At 44.3% G+C, this 21,582-nt stretch overlaps 1 protein-coding gene across 7 annotated transcripts in view; it reads right to left on the bottom strand.

The window, feature by feature from the left end:
* Positions 1-21,582, bottom strand: part of LOC122554666 (rab GTPase-activating protein 1-like) — a 126,279-nt gene that overhangs the window by 35,369 nt on the left and 69,328 nt on the right. For 6 of the 7 annotated variants that reach the window (XM_043700024.1, XM_043700031.1, XM_043700028.1 and 3 more), the window contains one exon: positions 20,018-20,146. In XM_043700024.1, coding sequence (XP_043555959.1) covers positions 20,018-20,146 — 129 coding nt within the window. Of the gene's footprint in view, positions 1-7,480; positions 8,596-20,017; positions 20,147-21,582 lie in introns of those variants that run through there. The other variant, XM_043700027.1, reaches the window with a different exon arrangement.

The raw sequence follows: 21,582 nt of genomic DNA, 5'->3' as shown, positions 1-21,582 counted from the left end.
GAGAGAAGAGAGGAGAGAGAGAGAGAGAGAGAGGAGAGAGAGAGAGAGGAGAGAGAGAGAGAGAGAGAAGAGAGGGGAGAGAGAGAGAGAGAGAGGGAGAGGGAGAGGGAGAGGGAAAAAAAAGCAGGAGGAAGAGGAAGAGGAAAAGATCAGACAGAAAGGGAGGAAGCCTGACAATGTCTCACACAGCCTCAACCCTTAGTTGGTTCTCCTTGTGTTTATATGATTCCCACTCTGTTCATCTTTCCTCCAGACACATGCCCTATTCTATCCTGATCAAATACCTTGCCTCAAACCAGTTTTTTTTTCAGATCAATGCGGTCATTATTTCAAACTAACAGACTTACACCCTCTGCCCACATTGATCCTTACTGTCTGTAAACAGAACAAAAAGAACTGCTGATATTGGAAAATCTAAAACAAAAACAGAAATTGCTGGCAAAACTCAGCAGGTCTAGCAGCGTCCATACAGAGAAAGCAGAGTTAACATTTCAAGTCCAGCGACTCACCAGCAGAGCTCGTCTCAGTGTCCTCTCTGCTTTTCCTCGCCAAAGCCCTCTACGAACAAGATTTCCTACTCAAATTCTTTTGAATTGCCTGTCACTGATAACAACACAGACTGATTGCAAAGGCAACACATCCCCCATCTGATGCATCAGCCTCACCTCTACAGGGCAGACCGAACGTGATGCCATCCCAATGCAATATATTCTCTTGCTGTATGTGGTAAGATTGGGAAAGTCGCTATACAAATGTAACTTCGAAACACATTGTCGCATGCTATTTGAAAAATACAGGGAGCATCAATCTGGAGTGAAGAATTCCCGCACAGTATTATCCAAACCTGCCTGCGTTCATGTGCATGTGAGTTAGGAGCAGAACAAGGCCACTTGCCCCTCAAGCATGCTCCACGATTCAGGAAGATTCAGAGATCACTGTGTTACTGCTAGTGTTTATCTATTTTCCAGGTTTCCTGCGTGGATGAAGTTTCCTTGATCTTTAAACTCAAACGGCAATCAGACTTTCCCAGGCGGGAGAACTGGTACAGAGGGTGGTTTGCAATAATTGTTGGATTGACCCTTATTTTCAAAAGTTGACTAATTGTTCAGTGATAATGGCATCAAGGGAAAAATAAGCACTACCGTTGATGTTCCCCTCCCACCACACTACCACCTAACAGCGGTAGTGTGGTAGGGAAAAGGGGAGAAAAGGGAAAAAAAAACAAAACAAAAAAAAAGTGTGGCCTCAGGCCTCCCTCCCTCAGGCACTGTGCCTCTGGCCACCTCCCCAAGTCTTTGGGGACCTCCAACCTCATTCTCTGCCCGGAGCCTCTATCCCTCTGACAATGCCCAAAGTACAGCTGGCCCACAATCCCCAGCATAAATGTTCCAGATACAACTCGCCCTCCACTACCTTGTCCAAGTTGGCAATAATGTGAGAGCCTTCAGAGTGCTAGGCCTTGCCTTGCTTTCACTGGTCCAGCATCCACGGTCACCCACTGCAAACCCTCCCAAAGCAGGCTTTGGACAAGCTTCCTTGGGTTGACAAATGTTCAGCAATTTTTCTGCTCTTTACCCCCAAGGGCACTGAAGCATACTACAGTTCAGTCAACACACAACAGTCTGCATGACTCAGCAATTCTTCACAGGAGTCACTTACCAAAGTTTATTTCATTAAACCATTTTACCATTTCCTGCAGTTATGATTTTTAAGTTAATCGTCGCACTTCACTGCACACTCCATCTTAGTTGTACATAGGAACGGGTGCACACTCAAAAGGACATCATGTCTGTGCTAGCAAGCTGCATCTGTCCTATGTCTTATCACAAAATCATTACACAACCACTTCAATCTGGAAGGGCAAGGGGAGTAGATACATGGGTACATCACCTCTCCAAACCACTCAATATCCTAACTTGATAATATATTGCTGTTCTTTCATTGTCATTGGGTCAAAATCCTGGAATTCCCACTCTAATGGCAACCAAGAGCATGTGCACCACAATGGTTCAAGGTGGCAGCTCACCACCCCCTTCTCCAGGGCAACTTGGAACAGGCATAAGAGATGCCCATGTGCCCTGAATGAATTTTTTTATTTAAAAAAGCATCCTTTCACAAGCTCAATGTCCCAAATTGCTTTATAGTCAATAAAGTACATTACAACAATGACTACACTTCAGAAGAAAGAAATGTGGCAGCCAAATTGCACATAGCAAGATGCCATAAACTACAATGTCTGAACAACCAAGTGGTTGACTTCAACAGCATTATCTACAGGATAAATATTGGCCAGGACTCTTTAGGAGAACATTCCAGCTCCTCTTTAAATAGTGCAGTGACACTTCTTACACCCGGGAGGGAGGAGTTAGACTGCGCCTTTGTCTCTCAGCTCACCTCTGCATGTGCCAGTCTGGATTATCTGCTCAGGTTTCTGAAATGCACCCTTCAGCTTCTGTCTCAAAGTCAAGAGGGTTCGAAGGCTTACAGGAGATCACTGCACAAACAACAACCGCAATCAATGGTCTTAACAAGCAGAGGTCCATTAGATTGAGGATTTTTTTTTAAGGCTATCTACCATCCTTGAACAAGGCCAGAATCCTCTCAATTACTGTTCACAGCAGAGAGGCGACCTCGATCAATGTCGCGAATATGTAGCTGTGGTGCATCATTGCCCCTCTTTCACTTGGTTGTTATCAAGGCAGTTAGCTACATTACCACTTCCCTCTGCTTCTCAGTTCGAGTCCGCCCTCTCTGGGGACCTCCTATCAAGTTTTTAGCATCTTCAGCAATGGCTCATCCCTCCCTCCAAAGTCCATCCTTGGACGCACTTCTATTTCTCAATTATATCAGAATTCTTGGTAAATGCCACACTGAGAAGAAATATCTGGCAATCATTTAAACTTGCACAGGTTCCAGAAGTCAGGGCGCTGGATGATTACACGATGTGAAATATTACAACTCTAACTATTGCAAACTGATAGAATGAGATGTTGCTATCGTGTTATGGAATGGCTTTGAACCCATCAAGAAACAGAAGTACACCATTCAGCCCTTTGAGCCTTTCCTGCCTTTCAATACGAGCAAAGATGATCTTTTTTGCAACTATACTTCCCTGTCCTGTCACTCGATCCCCACAGATGTCAGAAATCCATTGATCAAACTTTAATATACCGAATGACCAAAAGAGAACTCCAAAGATTCAAAACCTCAAACAAAGGCATTTTCCATTTTATCCTGAATAGTTGTCCTGACCCTGAAATTATGAATCTTAATTCTGAATACTGCAGCTGAAGGAAGCAGCGTGTTAAGACCTCTTAAGGGTTTCAATTACATCAAATCTCATTCTTGTTGAAACTGGAGAGTACAGGCTCATTCCCTTCATTCAATCTGTCCTTACAAGCCAACCCTCTAATCCCAGGAAATAGAGACCAAACTGTAATGCATTGTAATGCAAGTGTGATCCCACCAAAACCCTCGACAATTGCAGCTGGATTCTTAGACCATATTACTTCAACACCCTGATCAACAATCCATTTGTCTTCCTAATTCTCTCCTGTACCTTCAAGGTAAATATTTTGCATTGTGCACACAAAGGTACCTAAACCTGTTCAAAGGCTATGCCTATCAAAAGCGAAAAACCTCAGTTTTCCACATTATGCTGTCATCTTCATGGTGATTCACAATACCTATATAGTCACATTTGCAAACAGTGTCCTTCCGCATCTAACAGCTTACTTTCCTACCTAACTGTGTAGGCACAGCAACGAAAGTGAAGTCAGACTATTATTTGAAACCTGCTTTCCAAAAGGTGAATTCCAGTTCCGTCATCCCCTCCATCATTAAACAGCTTATCATGTATTACCCCCATCCTCTTAGTTGTTTCTGTGACGGAAACCCGCATGCAAACCCACATGAGCTCTTGATAGCTGGTGTCCCACGCTCTACTGGTTGAGTGCTTTCGGCTCTCTGTGTCATTGTTGCCTTAGTGTTCACAATCATCTCTGTCTTTGTTGCCGTTAATGAGCTCTCAGCTAAGCAGGACCTCACTCCCGGCCGCACTCTTCCCCATTTCCGATCTGGCCCAGACCCACAGTCCTCTGGATAAGCTTGTTCCTTTAACCTGACACCTTGAGCACCTCCAGTTTAAACGGATTAGTACCTGCTGGCAATGCCCTCAGCTGCTGGCGTTCTAAATCCTGGAACATCCTCACTAAACCTCGTCTCCTCTTCTTTCTGCAAGACTCTTGGTAACATTTACACCATCTGCCCTAATATCTCACCACACTGCTCAGTGTCGAACTTCGCTGGAATGTTTTCTTTTAATATCTGAAGGCACTATATCAGTGCAACGTCTTGTTGCTGTAAGCTTCAGTGGCTACATTCAAACCTCCATATTGTCTTCAGCTCCTTTGAGATCTCTCCTGCTGGCATTTTCCTCTGCAGCTGGTCATTACCTCTGCCCTCACTGAGCTGCACGGAGGCCCAAGCCCTCTCTTTTAAAGATTATTGTTTGTACATGAGTGTTAATCCTTCCCTGGCATCAACCATTGTTCTCTAACTTTCCCAAGATGTCCCCTACTCTTCCAACTCCAGCACGTGGTAGCTAGACCATTACTCACCCAGAGCACTCAAATTTCCTCCCCAAACACCTCTGCTCTTCACTTGTCTCACCACTCCCTCAGAACATAAGTCGTTCATTTGGATGTTTGCCTCTCCATGCCATTTAACACGGAGGTATCCATTTCTCATGTCTGAGGGGTCCATTCAGGAACTTTGCAAAGTCAACAGTCGCTCAGCCAAACGAGGAAACCTCTCAACTTGGTGTGTTTACCACACTGGTCATTTCAAATGTGTCACACACAAGTCGGTTACAGACGGTGCCTGATATTCTACAAGAACCCTATAGCACAATGTTTCACAGTGGAATTACCTTTTACTCAAAGGCATTAATTAACGTAGAACGATCAGTGAAACCACTTCACTGGAGTCAGCATCGTCAGAACAACAATAACTTGAAATTTATACTGCACCTTTAAATATCTTCAGGAGCTCTATCAAACATAACCTGACACCAGGCCATACACTGAAACAGCAGGATGGGTGGTAATTCTACTTGGACAAGGGGATTAGGGTACATGGGTTTGACACTCCCAGTGAGAGTCAGCACCTTGAGGGAAGAAGTGGGGTCTGTGGAACTGCACCCACACACCCTGTTAGAGCCCACCACCTTCACGCTAAGGAGGGAAAGGGAAACTTTAAAAATAAATAACCCCTCAAATGTATTTTGTTATTACTCTTACAACAGAATAAAACACTGGCCGATGGGGCTATTGGGAATAAGGGTCAGAGAGTGGGACAGAAATTAAGTCAACAATTTAGTGTGTAAAAGACCAGTATTTTAATTTTCAGATGGGAAAAAATACTGCTTTAAACCAAGGAAAGAGATGCTGAAGTTTTGAAACAAGTTACTGAGACTCACTAGTAGTTACATGCAGTGGAGGGGTGGGTGGAGGGATGGGTAGGGGCAAGTAGATGAAAGGTATGATTGTTGGACTCAGCACCAAGAGTGTGCGCTCAGGGCAGCTTTGCTCACAGCCTGTTAGATTGAAAGACCAAATCAGAGGCAGTTGTCTAGATCAGAAATGCTCTGCTATGACGACTCACTGATTGGTGAGCAGTCCGCGTAAGCAGTGTATGGCAGAAAGTCTCCAAAATGCTAAAGAGTTGATCCCTCTCTCTTTGCAGAAAAACAAAGAATTGGAAGATTGCTCACTATTCTCAATTCCCATTAGTGACTGAGATACAACCACCCTGTATCATAGAATCCCTAGAGTGAAAACAGGCCATTTGACCCAAAGTCCACACCTCCAAAGGAGTATCCCACCCAGATCCATTCCCCTACCCCGCTACATTTCCCCTGACTAATGCACCTAGTCTACGCATCACTGAATATTATGGGCAATTTATCAATGCCAATTCACCTAACCTGGGAGAAACCCAGAGGAAACCAACACAGAGAGAATGTGTAAACTCCATACAGTCACCTGAGGCTGGAATCGAACCTGGGTCCCTGGCACTGCGAGGCAGCAGTGCTCACCACTGAGTCACCGTCCGCCCCATATGTTCAATAAAAAACTGGAAAGATGATCGGAGGAGGACCCAGAAGCAGCAAAAAGATACCTTGCCTAATCTTGTGGACTCGGTACTATTGAACTGTGTTCCTCTAATATTTTTCTCTATGTTATTTCTCTTGTTTGTTCGTCTGTCTGTATGCGTGTTTAGGGATGTAACAGGTAGGGTTTATGTCAGAGAATTGTAAATTGATTTTTTTTTGGCTTGTGGTTAGAATCGATTTATTTGTAATCATAGTAGCTTCTTCCAAGTACACAAACCAGTCAGTATTTTCTGTTAACTTCAATTCAGCAAACAGAAACATAGGGGATTTTGAGCAACCAGATTAAATCTTTAACTTTCCTGACAATCTTAGGAGTAGTGGGTCTTGAGTATTAGCGTAACTTTCCAAGAGGATTATTACATCTACTTGACTAATTCAAGTGACTGATGTGTGTATACTGTTATAATTAAACTTTGCACTATGCATTGTAGGAGAGAAAAATAAACAGTAACTCTTTCACAAGGATTTGTTGGTAACCTCAGGATTTTTCATTCCCTCCACTTAATTAAAAGGAAACTTTGCAATACTTTAGGGAGATCCCGTTTGTGATAGAAACAATGAGAGTTTAAATTTAACAATTCATCTTTTTGGCACATCATTTGCAAAGTTGGCATTTGCTTTCTAAACTAAACAAATTAAGTAAAGGGGCATGCCAGGCCACTCCACCAGGCATGTCAGAGTCAATCACATTTGGAGGCAGATACAGGCCATACTGAATAAAGACATCAAAATTTATTTTTTTTAAAAAAAGGCAATGAATCACCTGAGTTTTCCATAGCAATCCGGCAATTTCAACAGTCATTCTTACAATGCCACTTTCTGCATCCTGAACATAAATACTAGAACTGCCAGGGTAGGATTCAAATTCTCAGTTTCTGGATTGCAAGTCCCAATAACATCACCGTCACATGTCGGAAGGAGGGCACGGGAAGGAGGCAGGGAGCCAGGCAACTTGAGAAGCAAAAACAAAAGCACCTCATCACTGAGGTACCTCTGGAGTGCGGCCATTGCAATACAGGAATCAGCACACAGGGAGATCCCATAAACAAACATTCATGTTTTTACAACATGACAGTATTTTTAAAACAGAGATGCAGGCCTAAAGATAAATTTTGGTTAGGCCACTAGTTTGCTTGCCTTCAAACAAAGGTACACTGAATCTTTCACCTTCAATCAGGGAGCAAATACGACCTTATAGTTCAATGGCTCATCTGAAAGGCAGCACTAGATAATTTCACTTATAACCCCTACATTAACTGGACCTTGCCTTGTATCATTGACTAAATACCATTTGCAATGACCTACCATTGACTTGGGCTTTGTGGTTGCCACCATATTGGCCAAAGTGTCCTCCTCATCCACTTGACCGAAGACGTGAGCATCATACGCAACCGTCATAGAAACCTCTTCCATCATTTTGGCAAAAAAGCAACGAATTTTAAAAAATAATAAATTAAATAAATAAATACCGCCTCCCTAAGTGGAGGGAAAAGTGTTAAGAGACTGAAGAGTCGGCACTGCATCCACTCTGGGCACTAAAATGGGTCGTGGTGAAGGAGCAGATTAAGATCAGTCTTCTTTACTCGAAACATGGGTTACACACCACAGACTCCATCAACTGACGGCACAGTAGCTCCCATTGACAGAAACCCAAGAGAGAGTGTTGAAGGGTCGGAGTTTTATTTATGTGTGTGCTCCCTCTTTCCACATCTGTGCTGAACCCCAATTCTGAAGCTGCGCTTCCAAATTCAGGAGATAAACAGTTCAAGAAACCGGGGGTAGACGCGGATTAAACGGTCTCATCTCTTGGAGGGGAGGGAGATCCTCAACTGCAGCCTGCTGACCACTTCCTGCCTGTCGTCTGCCAGAATTCAGAGCAGGGATTGAAGAGCTCGGTGGCCGGTTAGCACTGGCTGCTCTCAGCGCACGTTCCTTTGAGAGGGTGGGCTTGGCAAGCAGTTTAAACGGTCATAAACGACATTCTGTGCCTCTGCACAGAGTGAGCGCAGAAGCCGCGGAGGCTGAGTTTCAGAGAGCACGCGTTCACGCTCACTCTCACACATCGATTATCTGAGGCTCTTCGTGTACACACACACACACAAAAAGAAAACAGCAGCACAACCACAAAGGAATTGTGGCAGTGGGCCACCTCAAAACTGCCTTAACTATTTCCTGGTTTAGATCACTCCCTCCGCAGGTGTCTCAAGAGATTCCAGGCTTGAATCAACCGAATGGTATTTTGTAGTCTCTTGAGAGAGCGAGCCCCCCTGCAGGAGGGGAGTAGCAGGCTCTTTAGGGGAGTCAAGCCGTCAGGAGTTTCTGGAAAGGTTGCCTACCATTTTTCACAACATGAACTACCTGTTCCACAAGAGGTGAAAGGAGCTGCAGCCAGTGCCTGTTCCCACAGTCAGCTCTCTCCGTCTAAGGCGACTGCAGCTTTTCTTAACACTGTGCAAAACCAGGAAGCAGCAGCGATCAAAAATAAACTTTCAGATGTTCTAGATTCCTCCCTAATTCACGTGCTCTCTTTCAAGGAGTGGCTTGTTTCAGTCTATCAGTTCCTAAGGGCAGGTTAATCAGCTACAGAGAGACAGACAAACAGAGGAGGGGAGAGGAGAACCACAGACAGACAGAGAGACACACACACAGACAGACAGAGACAGAGACACACAGAGAGACAGAAACATTGAGTGAGAGAGACTCAAACAGACAAAAGGCTGGGGGAGGGCAGGGGTGGCCCTGTGAGGCTCAGTGCTAGCAGTCACAATCAAAAGTAGTACTGCTCCTCAATGTAACTTCGACTGCAAGAGGGGGAGAAACTCAGAAGGAAACAATCCGTTAATTAGGCAACACCTACTTGAAGATAAACACAAGAAACTTAAGTACAATTTACAGATCCATAGGAGGGTGGATAGAGTTGGAGGGAGAGGAGGAATATTTGACAAGTTGCTGTTCTTTAACAGTCCAGCCTTTCTCATTTATATAAAACATTTCAGGACCTCAGGCATGTCCCAAAGCTCTTCAGTCAATGAAGTATTTAGAGTCATAGAAATGTACAGCATGGAAACAGACCCTTCCGTCCATCCCATCCATGCCGACCAGATATCCCAACCCAATCTCGTCCCACCTGCCAGCACCCAGCCCATATCCCTCCAAACCCTTCCTGTTCATATACCCTTCCAGATGCCTTTTAAATGTTGCAATTGTACTAGCCTCCTTCACTTCCTTTGGCAGCTCATTCCAACACGCAGTACCCTCTATGAAAATGTTGACCCTTCGGCCCCTTTTATATCTTTCCCCTATCAACCTAAACCTATGCCCTCTAGTTCTGGACTCCCCAACCCCAGGGAAATGACCTTGTCTATTTACCCTATCTATGCGCCAAGTATACTCATCGTTGCAATGTAGGAAATTTATCTGTTCGATGACAAAGAATTGTAGATGCCAGAGTTCCAAAATAAACAAAAAAACCCAGAAAATATTGGAGAAATTCAGCAGGTCTGACAGCATTTGCAGAGAGAAAGCAGTTACTGCCCCAAGTCCATTGATTCTGAAGAACAGTCACTAGATGCTGTCAAACCTGCTGAGTTTCTCCAACAATCTTGTTTATGTTTGAAACAAACATCTGTCAGTTTGTACATAGGATGATCCTGCAACCAGCACCATGATAAATCACCAGGTGGTATGTTTTAGTGATGTTGGTTGATAAATACCAGCCAGGACACCAGGAAGCAATCCCTTGCTCTTCTTCACACAGTGAAATGGACAGACCTTGGACATTCTTAAGCTTCCCCCCCCCCACCTGAGTAGACAGCTGTGGCCTTGATTTAAAGTCTCATTCAAAGGTTGGCGCCATTGACAGTGCAGTACACCCTCAGAATCCAATGTCTTGTTGGGTAATGAAGCCCCTGCAGTAATGACTGGAACCTAGAGGCAAAAGTGTTACATGCTGAGCAATGAGGAGTAACACTTTACACATTAATCAGTGAACAAGTTTCTGTGCTCATCACAGTAAGACTATCTGAGGCCGCTGTCCATGTTTACTAACTCCATGTTAGCTTAAGTGCCAGTCAGAAACATAGCAAAGCCTCCTCTAGCCTTTTAAACAGGAAGTAAAGCTCCCTCTACACTATCCCCATCAAACTCCCTCCCTAATGGAACGGAAAGTCAACCCACAGCAGGTGGACTGCAGCAGTTCAAGGAGGCAGCTCACTGCCAGCTTCAAGGGCAACTAGGGATGGGCATTAAATGCTGACCAGCCAGGGATGCCCATATCCCACAAATGAATTTTCTAAACTCTCAGGATAGGAACAGCACGGGGTTACATCCAGAGTAAAGCTCCCTCGAGACTGTACCTATCAAGCACACCCAGGACAGAGTCAAAGTTCAAAAGGGGGTTTAGAAAGAGCCGGGGAAATTTGTCTCTACTGATGACAAACCGACCTCTGCAGAGCCCAAAGCCCCTTATGGCAATCAATTACTAATGAAATGCTGTCACTACTTTTGTAAGGAAATGTGGGTCCAGATTGCTTCCAAAAATTGCAATGAGATAAATGACCAGATTACCTTGCAATAGTGGCCAAGCAGTCAACATTCGCAAGAACAGGGAGTGGGTTTGGTTAATGGAAGAATGTCTCCTGCTCTTCACCTATTACTTAAGCCTTTCACATTCAGCCTAGCAAGACAGCACCATAGTTTAAAGTTCCATTTGAAGAAGAGACCTCCAACTGTGCAGCACTTTCTCTTTACTGCACTGAGACATCAGGCAGAGTTACGTGGTCAACTCTCACATTCATGACCTTCTGATTCAGAGGCTAGCGAGGATATAACTCCACAGAAGCTGGTATCCCAACCACTAAGGCACCCTTTATATGGAGCAAATCTTTGACACTGATCCAGCCTCCTCAGAGCCTATGCTGAGTGAACAGAGCCTCAACCTTAGGGTGGCATAGTGGCTCAGTGGTTGGCAATGATGCCTCACAGCACCAGGGACTCCGGATCAATTCCAGCCTTGGGCGACTGTCTGTGTGGAGTTTGTACATTCTCCCAGTGTCTGCGTGGGTGTCCTCTGGGTGCTCCAGTTTCCTCCCACAATCCAAGGAAGTGCAGGTCAGGTGAAGTGGCTATGCTAAACTGCCCATAGTGTTCAGGGATGTGTTGGTTAGATGTATTGGATAGGGGTAAATGTAGAGTAATCGGGGAATGGATCCGGTTGCATTACTCTTCAGAGGTTTGGCGTGGACTTGTTGGGCTGAATAGCCTGTTTCCACACTGCAGGAATTTTATGACACTCCTGATCTGATCAATCAGACAGGATTCTGATTGGGGCTGTTAACCTGGTCCAATCAGGGAACTCGTTCTATGACATCCAGCTGGCTGACATTATTACAATTTGTCCAATGAACCGAGGCTGACATTTAAGCATACTGCAATGATTAGGGAGAGTGTAGAATCTTCTCACACACACTCAGACTTGGATTAGTCCAAGTTAGATCCAGGAATAGTGGCGAAGCAAACAACTTGGAATACTACCTGATTCCCATCAGAAATTTCAACCCATGTACTTTGAGCTGGTGTGCAAGTTTTATAATCTGAACTGGAACATTACCAGACACAATGGTAGCTTAAAATACAGTGCATCCTGCTTTATTACAACACTGACCGCATCTGGATGAAAAGTGACAGGATATGAATGGTACATAAACTGCAGTACATCAAATTGTATTGAGAAATAGCTGGACATGCTATGCACTCTGAAGACCAGACATCCCATGACATGGAATCGCAGTCAAACCATCAAAAAACAAAAAAGCCAAAGTACTAGAGAAATTCAACAGGTCTGGCAGAGAATGACAGAGAGATCATGCTTAGAGTCTGGTATGATTCCTATTCAGAATGGTGCAATTGCCATTCCACTCAGTTCTTCAGAAATGTGAAGTGTATTGTAGTGCAGGACAGAGGAGGGCATAGTCAGCAGCACAGTCAAACATGAATGGTGAACTGTTATGAGTAAATGTGCCCTTTCATGGCAGGGGACTTAACACTAACATGCAGAATTCACACTGAATTAGTGGATATTAAGGGTTGCCAGAGAATTCCAGATTCCAGAAACTGCCCATCACAATTTTCAATTTCCCAGGGAATATCCAAGGAATCAGCTGTGTCCAGGATTCAGCAGGGTCTTGAAGCGCAACTTTATTCTGCGCTGCAGAAACACTCTGTGGTTGGAGATATATTTGAGCCATAGGTCCTCCTTCAGGTAGCTGGGTAACCACTTCTGCTCTAAGCCTGCAGCATCAATCCAGGAAGAGATAGTATTCACTTGTGACACTCATTTCCCTGAGCATATTGCATCACACTTTGTTCCATGTCATCAAGTCATTTAGCTTGGGGACAGACTACTGGATACAATACAATCACAAGGGAGTAGGAATGGACAATATAATTAGGGGATTATCATTGGGACTTCTGTTGCTTTCTGAGAGAGCACCCAAGTGAGAAAACGAAGGGAGAAAGGGGCAGAGAGTGAGATCACAGATGATAATTTTTATGCCCCTCAGTAATATCTAAAAGTCAGCCCAGACTCCAAATAGTAAAGCACACTGTTGGGATGCCCAGAATGTATCACAGGTGTAGTCTTGTGTCAGCTTTTTTCTATATTCAAACTTCCTGTATTCTAGCATATGCTTTTCTTTTCAGATATTGGCTTAACTGCATACCTGATATACCCAGGCTTCTAATGCTCTATGTATCTGTGCCATTTCTGAACCATACCCAATGAATGGTATGAGGCCATCCCCTTACCTTGCTGCCAGTGAAGAGTACTACTCACTTCGTCCCACTTCAATGTCACGTTAGATTAGGAAGCAGCGAGATGAGAGACAGTCGGCACAAGAATTTCTATTCCTTGTTAATGTAAAGTCACCCCAATTTTGTGTTCTTTATTTCTTCATTATGAAGAGGTTAGACTGGGAAGTGTGTTGGAAAGGGACTCAACATTTGCAGAATTGTATAGAACACCACAGCTATAATACAGGAGCAAAGAGAAGACGTACTAAACTTCCACACCATCCTAAAGTGTGTGAGAGCTAATGAAATACTTGTTTTTTTTAAAAAGTACCAGTCACTGTTGTAAAGGAGGAAATTTATTTCATAGTTTTTGCTCATACTACATAGAAGAGTCTTTCAGAATCTAAATGTTATCAGTCTCTCCCAGATCCATCTCCCCAGCTCCATTTCTTTTTCTCCCATATTCAAACTTCCTGTATTCTAGCATATGCTTTTCCTTTCAGATTTGGCAAGATGAGTGTCCAGGGTTTCCATACTCCTGTTCCACCGTCCCTCCCCCCCCACCTCCTCCACCAACCTTGTCTTCAGCACATATACTGCTTTTTCCAAGCTATTGCCTCTGATGGAGAGTTCCTGGACTCAAAAGTGTTAACTCTACCTGCTGACGTTCACCAGAAATTGCTATTTTTGTTTCCACACTACCTATTCTCCTCTGGCTCAGCAAATGCAGTCCATCCCATCAACAGGCTTTACAGCTGGAACTAAATTTACTCTGGTATCTTGGAAATGGAGCAAGCCCAGAGGTCAATCAGAGAACCCGTATCATTTGTATTTCAGCTTATAGCTGTGGAGTCACAAACCACCACATTTTCGAAGTCGAGGGGATCACATTTCGTTCTTTGCCCCAGAGAAGCGAAGGCTGAGGAGACCCCCCCAACAGAAAGGAGAAGGGGTTCAAGGGAGATAGAAAGATATGCCACCAAGATAGATGAAATTCAGGAGAAGCATAAACCCCTGCAAAGACCAGCTGGGTGCAATGGCGTGTTTCCTGTCTATCACATTGCAGGTCAGGGAAGATGGGATAGGGTCAGATTCACAAAACAGTAGATAGCTAAGTGTATAGCAGCGGCTAAACAGTACAGACTATTGATAGTAAAGACAATTTTCCTGCACTCTTGGGAGAAGACCAAATTTGGCTGCTGATGAGCCTGATGTCATTGGGCAGGCCAGAAACTCTGGTCATGGACAGTCAGAGAAGGTCAGTCTTCAAATCATCCTGTACTGTTCCCACTGGCTGGAGACTGAAGCTCCCATTTTTCTCTACTTCCTGTCCTACGTCCCCCTCACCAATCTGGGGCTGCCCACAAGAGCCACCACCTGCACGTAGCTCCATCTGCTGACTACCCAGTCTCCTCCCTGGCCCACAACTTGTTTCCTAGCTGTTCTTTCTTGAGTTGCTGTCCACTCTCCTTCCAAAAGAACATCAGGCATGAACTCTCAGTAAGAACAACAGCACCCCTTAAATTCTCCTCTGCAGTACCTTCCCATAATCAAAACTCAAAGAAAATTCAGGATATTAATGCTGCTGGCTGGGATAAGTTTATAGCCCACCCATCACTGCCCTGGGAGAACACAGTGGTGAGCTGCTTTCCTCTCCAAATGCTTGAACCTGTCATCATCTCCCAAGGTTTATGTCCATCTTTCCTGGATCTCCATGATGGAATTTCTCCAATCAGATTTCTGATCCATAAGACATAGGAGCAGAAATTAGGCCATTCAGTCCATCGAGTCTGCTCCACTATTCAACTATGGCTGGTAAACCTCCTCCCCGTAACCCTTGACCCCCTTGACAATCGGGGGCCTCTACAGCCTTCTGTGGCAATGAATTCCATAGATTTCTCACTCTCTGGCTGAGGTTTCTCCTTACCTCCCTTCTAAATGGTCTTCCCTTTACTCTAAGCCTGTGCCCTTCGGTCCTAGTCTCTCCAACCAATTGATACACCTTCCCAAATCTACTATGACTGGGCCATTCAGTATCCTGCACATTACTATTAGATACTTCTCAACTCCATTGATCATAAACCCAGAATCCTGTTAAAGCTTTTCAGTCCTGGGAGCATTCTCACTAATCTCCTCTGAACATGCTCCAGGGTCAGTAAGCCCTTCCTGAGATATTGGGCCCAAAACTGTGCACAATACTCAAATGTGGTCTGCCAGAGCCTCAGAAGTAAATCCCTGCTTTTACATTCCCCAACTAGCTGGGGATACACTCGGATTCCACTCATTCTGCTTGAATAAACGAATCAACAGTATGGTTCATCCTGATCCTGGCCCATTACCTAGTGTGCCCTTCAGAAGATCTATGTTTAGCCTCCACATCTGCACATACCCTCAGCAATATCAGCCAACAATAGTTTTTAAGATATGGAGCCAACTTTGCTTCAACTCACCATCACCACTACCACTACCACTCCTGACACCGTCACCTGTTGGGTGAGACTAACAGCCTTTGACATCAAGGTCCCAATTAATGTGTGGCACATCAAGGAGCAAAACAGGAATCAATGGGAATCAGGCAGAAAACCCTTCACTCGTTGGAATCATACCTGGCACATCAGAAAAGATCAGTCATTTCAGCTCCAGGACCCCTCTGCAGGAGTTCCTTGGAGTCGTGTCCTAAGCCCAATCATCTTCAGCTACTTCAAATGACCTTCCCTCCATCATAAGGTGGGGATGTTCACTGATGAATGCACAATGTTCAGTACCATTCATGGCTCCTTCAAAACTGAAGCAGTCCATATCCAAGAACAGCAAGACCTGAACAATATCCAGGCTTGCGTTGACATGCGGCAACGAACATTCACACCACACAAATGCCAGGCAATGATCATCTCCAATAAGAGACAATCTAACCACTGCACTTCAAAATTCAGTGGTGCTCCATCACTGAATCCCCCATCAACATCCTTGAGTTACGACAGACCAGAAACTTAACTGGGCTCACCACAATAGATACTGCGGCTACAAGAACAGATCAGAGGCTAAGAATACTGCAGCAATTAACACCTCAAAGCCTTTCTACAAGGTACAAGGACTGCATTGTCTAGGTGATGCCAAGCTTCTTGAGTGAGGTTGGAGCTGAACTCATTCAGGCAAGTGGGGAACATTCCATCACACTCCTGACTTGTGCCTTGTAGATGGTGGACAGGCTTTGGAGGAGCCAAGAGGTGACTTCACTTGCTGCAGTATTCCTAGTTTCTGACCTGCTCTGGTAGCTACTGTATTTAGATGGCAAGTCCAGCTGAGTTCCTGGTCGATGATAACTCCAAGGATGTTGCCGGTGGGGGATTCAACGATGGTAATGCTGTTGAACACCATGGAGTGATGGTCAGATTCTTTTTATAGGAGATAGTCATTGCCTGGCACATGGGGGGCACAAATATTTATTAGCTCACACACGATTGTTGCTCAGACTATGCTGAATAGGAGTTCAAATAGGCTTCATGTCATGTGTCTCCTGCCCTGAACTAATACGGACTGTTAAGGATTTATCTGGTTTCAGAAGGACTGCTGCTAACATGCTTACGTCTCTAATAAGATCATCAGGACTTGTAATCAAAACGTGTACACGTAGAACATTGCACTGAATACCTTCACCACAAAGACACTGTTGAATCTCAATGTGTAAAACACAAACCTTGCCAGAATAATAGGCCCTGTTCACCCACACCAATTTGTACCCACATAAACTGTGGAAGTAAAAACTCAAAAACACAGATCATAACTGACTGCAACTGGTGACATATGGACAGGTTTGAAACAAGGAGCACATCGGGTGTCAGAATTTTCCAGTTTGACCTTGTAGTTAAATCGAAGGGTGTTGAACAGAGAAACGGGCTAGTTTGCTTGCAACGTTTGTACTTCCTTAGTGCTCAGCTCCTTCTGTCTTCGGACTAGTTTTCATGTGGGACCAATTACTGGTTGCTAGGATACAAGGTGGTGCCTTAGGAACAGGGAAAACAAGAGAACGCAGCCCATGGGATTAAATTCACGTTGTGGAGTACAGTTTGTACGTTTTTCACTCATTATGACTCAGTCTTTTGCTCTTTGACAGAAATTCTCTTGGGATTAACAGTGTTAAACAAGCAATTTCTTGCATTTTAATGCCAAACTACAAAACATCCAATGGCAAAGCTGCTGTCCTAAAACAGGTCAAAAGGTTTCCAATTGCACTTTCCTAGCTGCAGACTATGAATGACACACAGAAAGCTGAGACAATTCAAAACACAATCCTTTAATCTGTCATTCTCGCCAACACAAGAAGAAAACATGATCAGATAGTTAATAAGATCTGCTCTGGGTGCCTTAGCTAGAAACTCTTGCACTGCAAGAACCCAGAGACTTGTATTAACTCCAGATTTTGGAATAGAATACCACACGGTATTTAAACAGCACCTTGAAATTGCATAATCAAATAAAATTTGACCATGAGCCAGGTAAGGTGATACGAGAGAAGGGATGGCTTTAAAACAACAATTTAAGACGACAGGGATTACAGGCATTCAGGATTGAGCTAGATAGGGGAGGATGAAAGAAAAGAAATTGGACCTCCCCCACAAGAGAGCCTGGAATGTGGATGCTAAACCAGGAAGTGGACAAGAGACACAACTCAAGAGCCCAGGCAAACAGCAAAGAGATTTTATTCTTTATTCTTTTCATGGCTGTGGTGCCACCCCTAATTGCCACTGAACTGAAAGACTTGCGGAGCCATTTCAGATGGCAGTTAACCACACTGTTGCAGCTTTGGAGTCACACACAGCCAAAGTTAAAAATCACATATCACCAGGTTAGAGTCCAACAGGTTTGTTTGGAAGTACTCGCTTTTAGAGTGCTGCTCCTGATGAATCTCCTGTTGTGAGATTCTTTTTTTAAAAAAAAATCTTTGTCCACCTAGTCCAACCCCAGCATATCCACATCACACATTGGCCAGGCTCAGGCAGCAGATTTTCTTCCCTAAAAAGGGCATTAGTGAAGTAGATGGGATTTTACAAGAGTTGATGATAGTAGTTTTCAATTCCAGATTGATTAATAAATCCCACCAGCTTCCAATGGTGGGATTTGGACTCCTGTCTCCAGCTCAGAGACATTACCATGACATCATTCTCCTCCCAAGTGTTACATATAGGGTAAGCATGACATGAGATTATTTCATGATTGGGTTGGCAAAAGTACAGAGGTGGATCGCTTGTTGACAGTGCACAGGGAAGTTTTCCCCGTTGTGGTAAATATTCCTGGTCACAGCACAAGGTGGCAACCTCCACTAGGACGTGGTGATCAGCAATGCTGACGGCCAGTAATGGAGTCAGGTCTGTTCCAGCCTTGTGGGAGGATACACTCCCTGCACTGTGGGAGCTACACCAACAAAATGATCGGGATGGGAGGGATACAATGTGTCAGGCAACAAGGTCAACAGAGTGGCTGAACAAATTTGTGTTTGTATTTGTGTTTGTGTGCGCGCGCGCGCGCTTGCTTCAGGTGAATTCACGAGGGGCTGCTTTACACAGGGGCAAAAACAGTGAGGGAACCTCACTGACGTGTATGCGCTAAACAGGAAGTAGATGTAGATAGCCTCACAGAACAATCTGAAGAACTTAGATGCTGCCTGACCTGCTGAGTTTTTCTCGCAATTTCTGATTTCATTTCAGGGCTGTGAAGTTCTCAGAAGCAGAGATAAGGATCTCCTCAAGGTGCATTGATGACAAGGGACAGAGGTTTGTAGTGACTCTGAGCAAATGGCAGACCCAGGTCAGCAACTGAATTCCTGGTAGAGTAACTGGAATCATTTGGACAAAGTGAAAAAAAGACACATCAAGATTCAGTGGTTCCTCCTATCATGGTGCAATTATGGAAGTGTGACAAATCATAACAATGATTTCTATCCACAAGTCCCCAAAACAGACATCCAGGGAGGAAAATCCCTCAGGGGGGCAGATTTGGAAACCCATAACTCCAAAGTCACTCGCCTCTCATCTGTCAGCAGCTGGGTTCTGGTGGTGGACTTAGAGTGTTGGTATTTATTCCCAACTTTCAAAATCATAACCTGATTTGTTTCACTATTTAAGAAACTAATTGTGTGCTGTGGAAAGGGAATGCTGGGCTTTTATTTACTAATGAAAGGACAGCAGCAAACTAGAGAGATGGAAACACTCAGCAAGTCTGGCAGCAGCTGTGGACAGAGAAGCAGTGTAAATGTTTCAGCTCAATGATCTTTGACCAGAACTGATGGGAAGTGTAAAAGTATTTGAGTCAGTGGGAGGGGTGTGGAGGCAGGAGGAACAAAGGATCTGTGATAATAGGATGGAGACCAGGAGATTAAATAATTTTTAAAAATGCTTAATAACAAATTTTTTCCTTCATGAATACAACAAGATTAAAGTATGGCCTTTTTCATTTATCCTATAAATGACCTGGATGATTGATATACAAGGCAGGCATGTGTAGCTGCTTCTTCAGTGTTGCACATTACGGAGTACAACTTCAGTTAATTCCTGGATTGAAATCTGAAGACGCTTTCCTGATTAATAGTGTCTGCACTTTGCTCATTAAACCAACTGTGGTACGAACTTTTGTTTGTTCGCATATTGAAGTGGGAGGCACGGTGGCTCAGTGGTTAGCACTGCTGCCTCACAGCAACAGGGTCCAGGTTCAATTCCAGCCTCGGGCGACTGCCTGTGTGGAGTTTGCACATTCTCCCAGTGTCTGTGTGGCTTTCCTCTGGGCGCTTCCTCCCGCAATCCAAAGATGTGCAGGTCAGGTGGATTGGCCATGCTAAATTGCCTGTAGTGTTAGGTGCATTAGTCAGAGGGGAAATGGGTCTGGGTGGGTTGCTCTTCGGAGGGTTGGTGTGGACTTGTTGGGCTGAAGAGCCTGTTTCCACACTGTAGGGAATCTAATCTAATCTAATCTAATCTCATCTCACTTGGATGTGTCGAGCGATGCAGGTAACCCCCAATTGCTCTTTTCTCCACGACTCCCACCCATCCAATAACTTACCTTTATGTTACAGGCTTGCTCCATTAGTCTCCTGGCATTTTCCTCAGCCCTATAGCGTTTTGGCAACTGGACGCGGAAGAACTTCAGTGCCCCTTCAAAGTCAGCCTGCAGCAAGTCCTCTTTCGAAGTCTAGGAGGAGAAAACCAAATATGAGCTGCAGCCTCACAACATACTGCATTAGACATTTAGCACGAAATTCAGCAGTGAAGTAGTTTCCAATTCATAGCATTTATAGAAAGAGGGAGACATGACACTTGTAAAAACCAGAGTTCTTCAGTTTGTAAACACGACCGACACCAGGCAAGGTCTGCCACAACCCCACACACAAAGAAAAGCTGAACACTCTTCCATAACACGTTGAGGTGTCTTAATTCGATTGTCAAAATTATAGCTCTCTCAAGGAAGCTGGGGGTGTTGTTCAGGGGTGCAAGCCTTGTGGCGATCAAGACGTAAATCTGTTTCAGGAACACATCAGCCGAGATGCGACATTGTTGCAGAGGTCGAAACAGGCAGCCTTCGTGACAAGATGGAGACACAGTTGGAACCACACCTCAAGAGTCAACTGCAAAACACTAAATATACAAGCAGACTGGAATTATCTCAAACTCTTGCCAGGGAGAGGGTTGGAAACAGCAGCTAGAGAGAAGTCTTTGTGGCGGGAGCAATCAGGCTTTGTTGCATCTGCAAACTTTGAAATTATGCCTCTCCATCGAGAGAAGTTAATTCATATTTTTGAAAAGGAACATTGGCTCCAGTGCACACCTTGGTGAGGGGAAAAAAAAACAATGCAACTACGCACTGCTACTCTTTGCTTTCCACTCCTTAGCTAATTTCATACCAATATTACCACCGCCCCTTAATCATAGGAGCTTCATTCTTGCAGTTGATTATGCAGTAAGTTTGTCAAAAGCCTCAGCCAATACAATAGCAACTCTTTCTCTCAACTCAAGTTTACCAGACACCGTTCACCTTCAGTCAATGCCTGCTGGCTCTTGTTTATTAACGCAGGAATTTCCAAACTCCAATTAATAGTTTCTAGAATTATGGTAAGGTATGGGTCCTCATGCTTGATGTTATGCTGACTGACCAGTGGACAGGTTTCTCCTACTTCCTTTGGTTGAACAGCCATATAACATTTGCAGCTTCCAGTCCTTGGCATTTTTCCCCACATTAATGACGATTGGAAGGTTACAGTCAGAGCTCGAGTTACAAATCGTGACTTCTTTGGATGCATTGCATCGTTTCTACTCTGGGAGCTGTTCTTTAACCATTTTATCCTCTCAAATTTCAGAGATCTTCTTCCTTCAGAGCATTCACATCTATGTGTCTGGGTTTATTAAAGCATTCCTTACCTCAGCCACGTCGTCTGCCTCTACAAGGATTTCTTAAATCAGCCTTACGTTCCCTCTGATGACCTCTCTATCTCAAAAGCATTACTCTTCCGAATTATGTTCCCAGCTAATCGGTGTCATTTTTTTGGCCTCATCTCCTACTTTGCACTCTTCTGTTTACATCTGCGGCTATAAACCTTTCTTGAGTCTATGTGCAATATTGTCAAACTAGGA

The sequence above is a fragment of the Chiloscyllium plagiosum genome, chromosome 11 (assembly GCF_004010195.1).
Source record: "Chiloscyllium plagiosum isolate BGI_BamShark_2017 chromosome 11, ASM401019v2, whole genome shotgun sequence".
Classification (NCBI taxonomy): Eukaryota; Metazoa; Chordata; class Chondrichthyes; order Orectolobiformes; family Hemiscylliidae; genus Chiloscyllium; species Chiloscyllium plagiosum.
The sequence above is the reverse complement of the archived record's forward strand: the minus strand, read 5'-3'. Positions and strand labels throughout refer to the sequence as shown.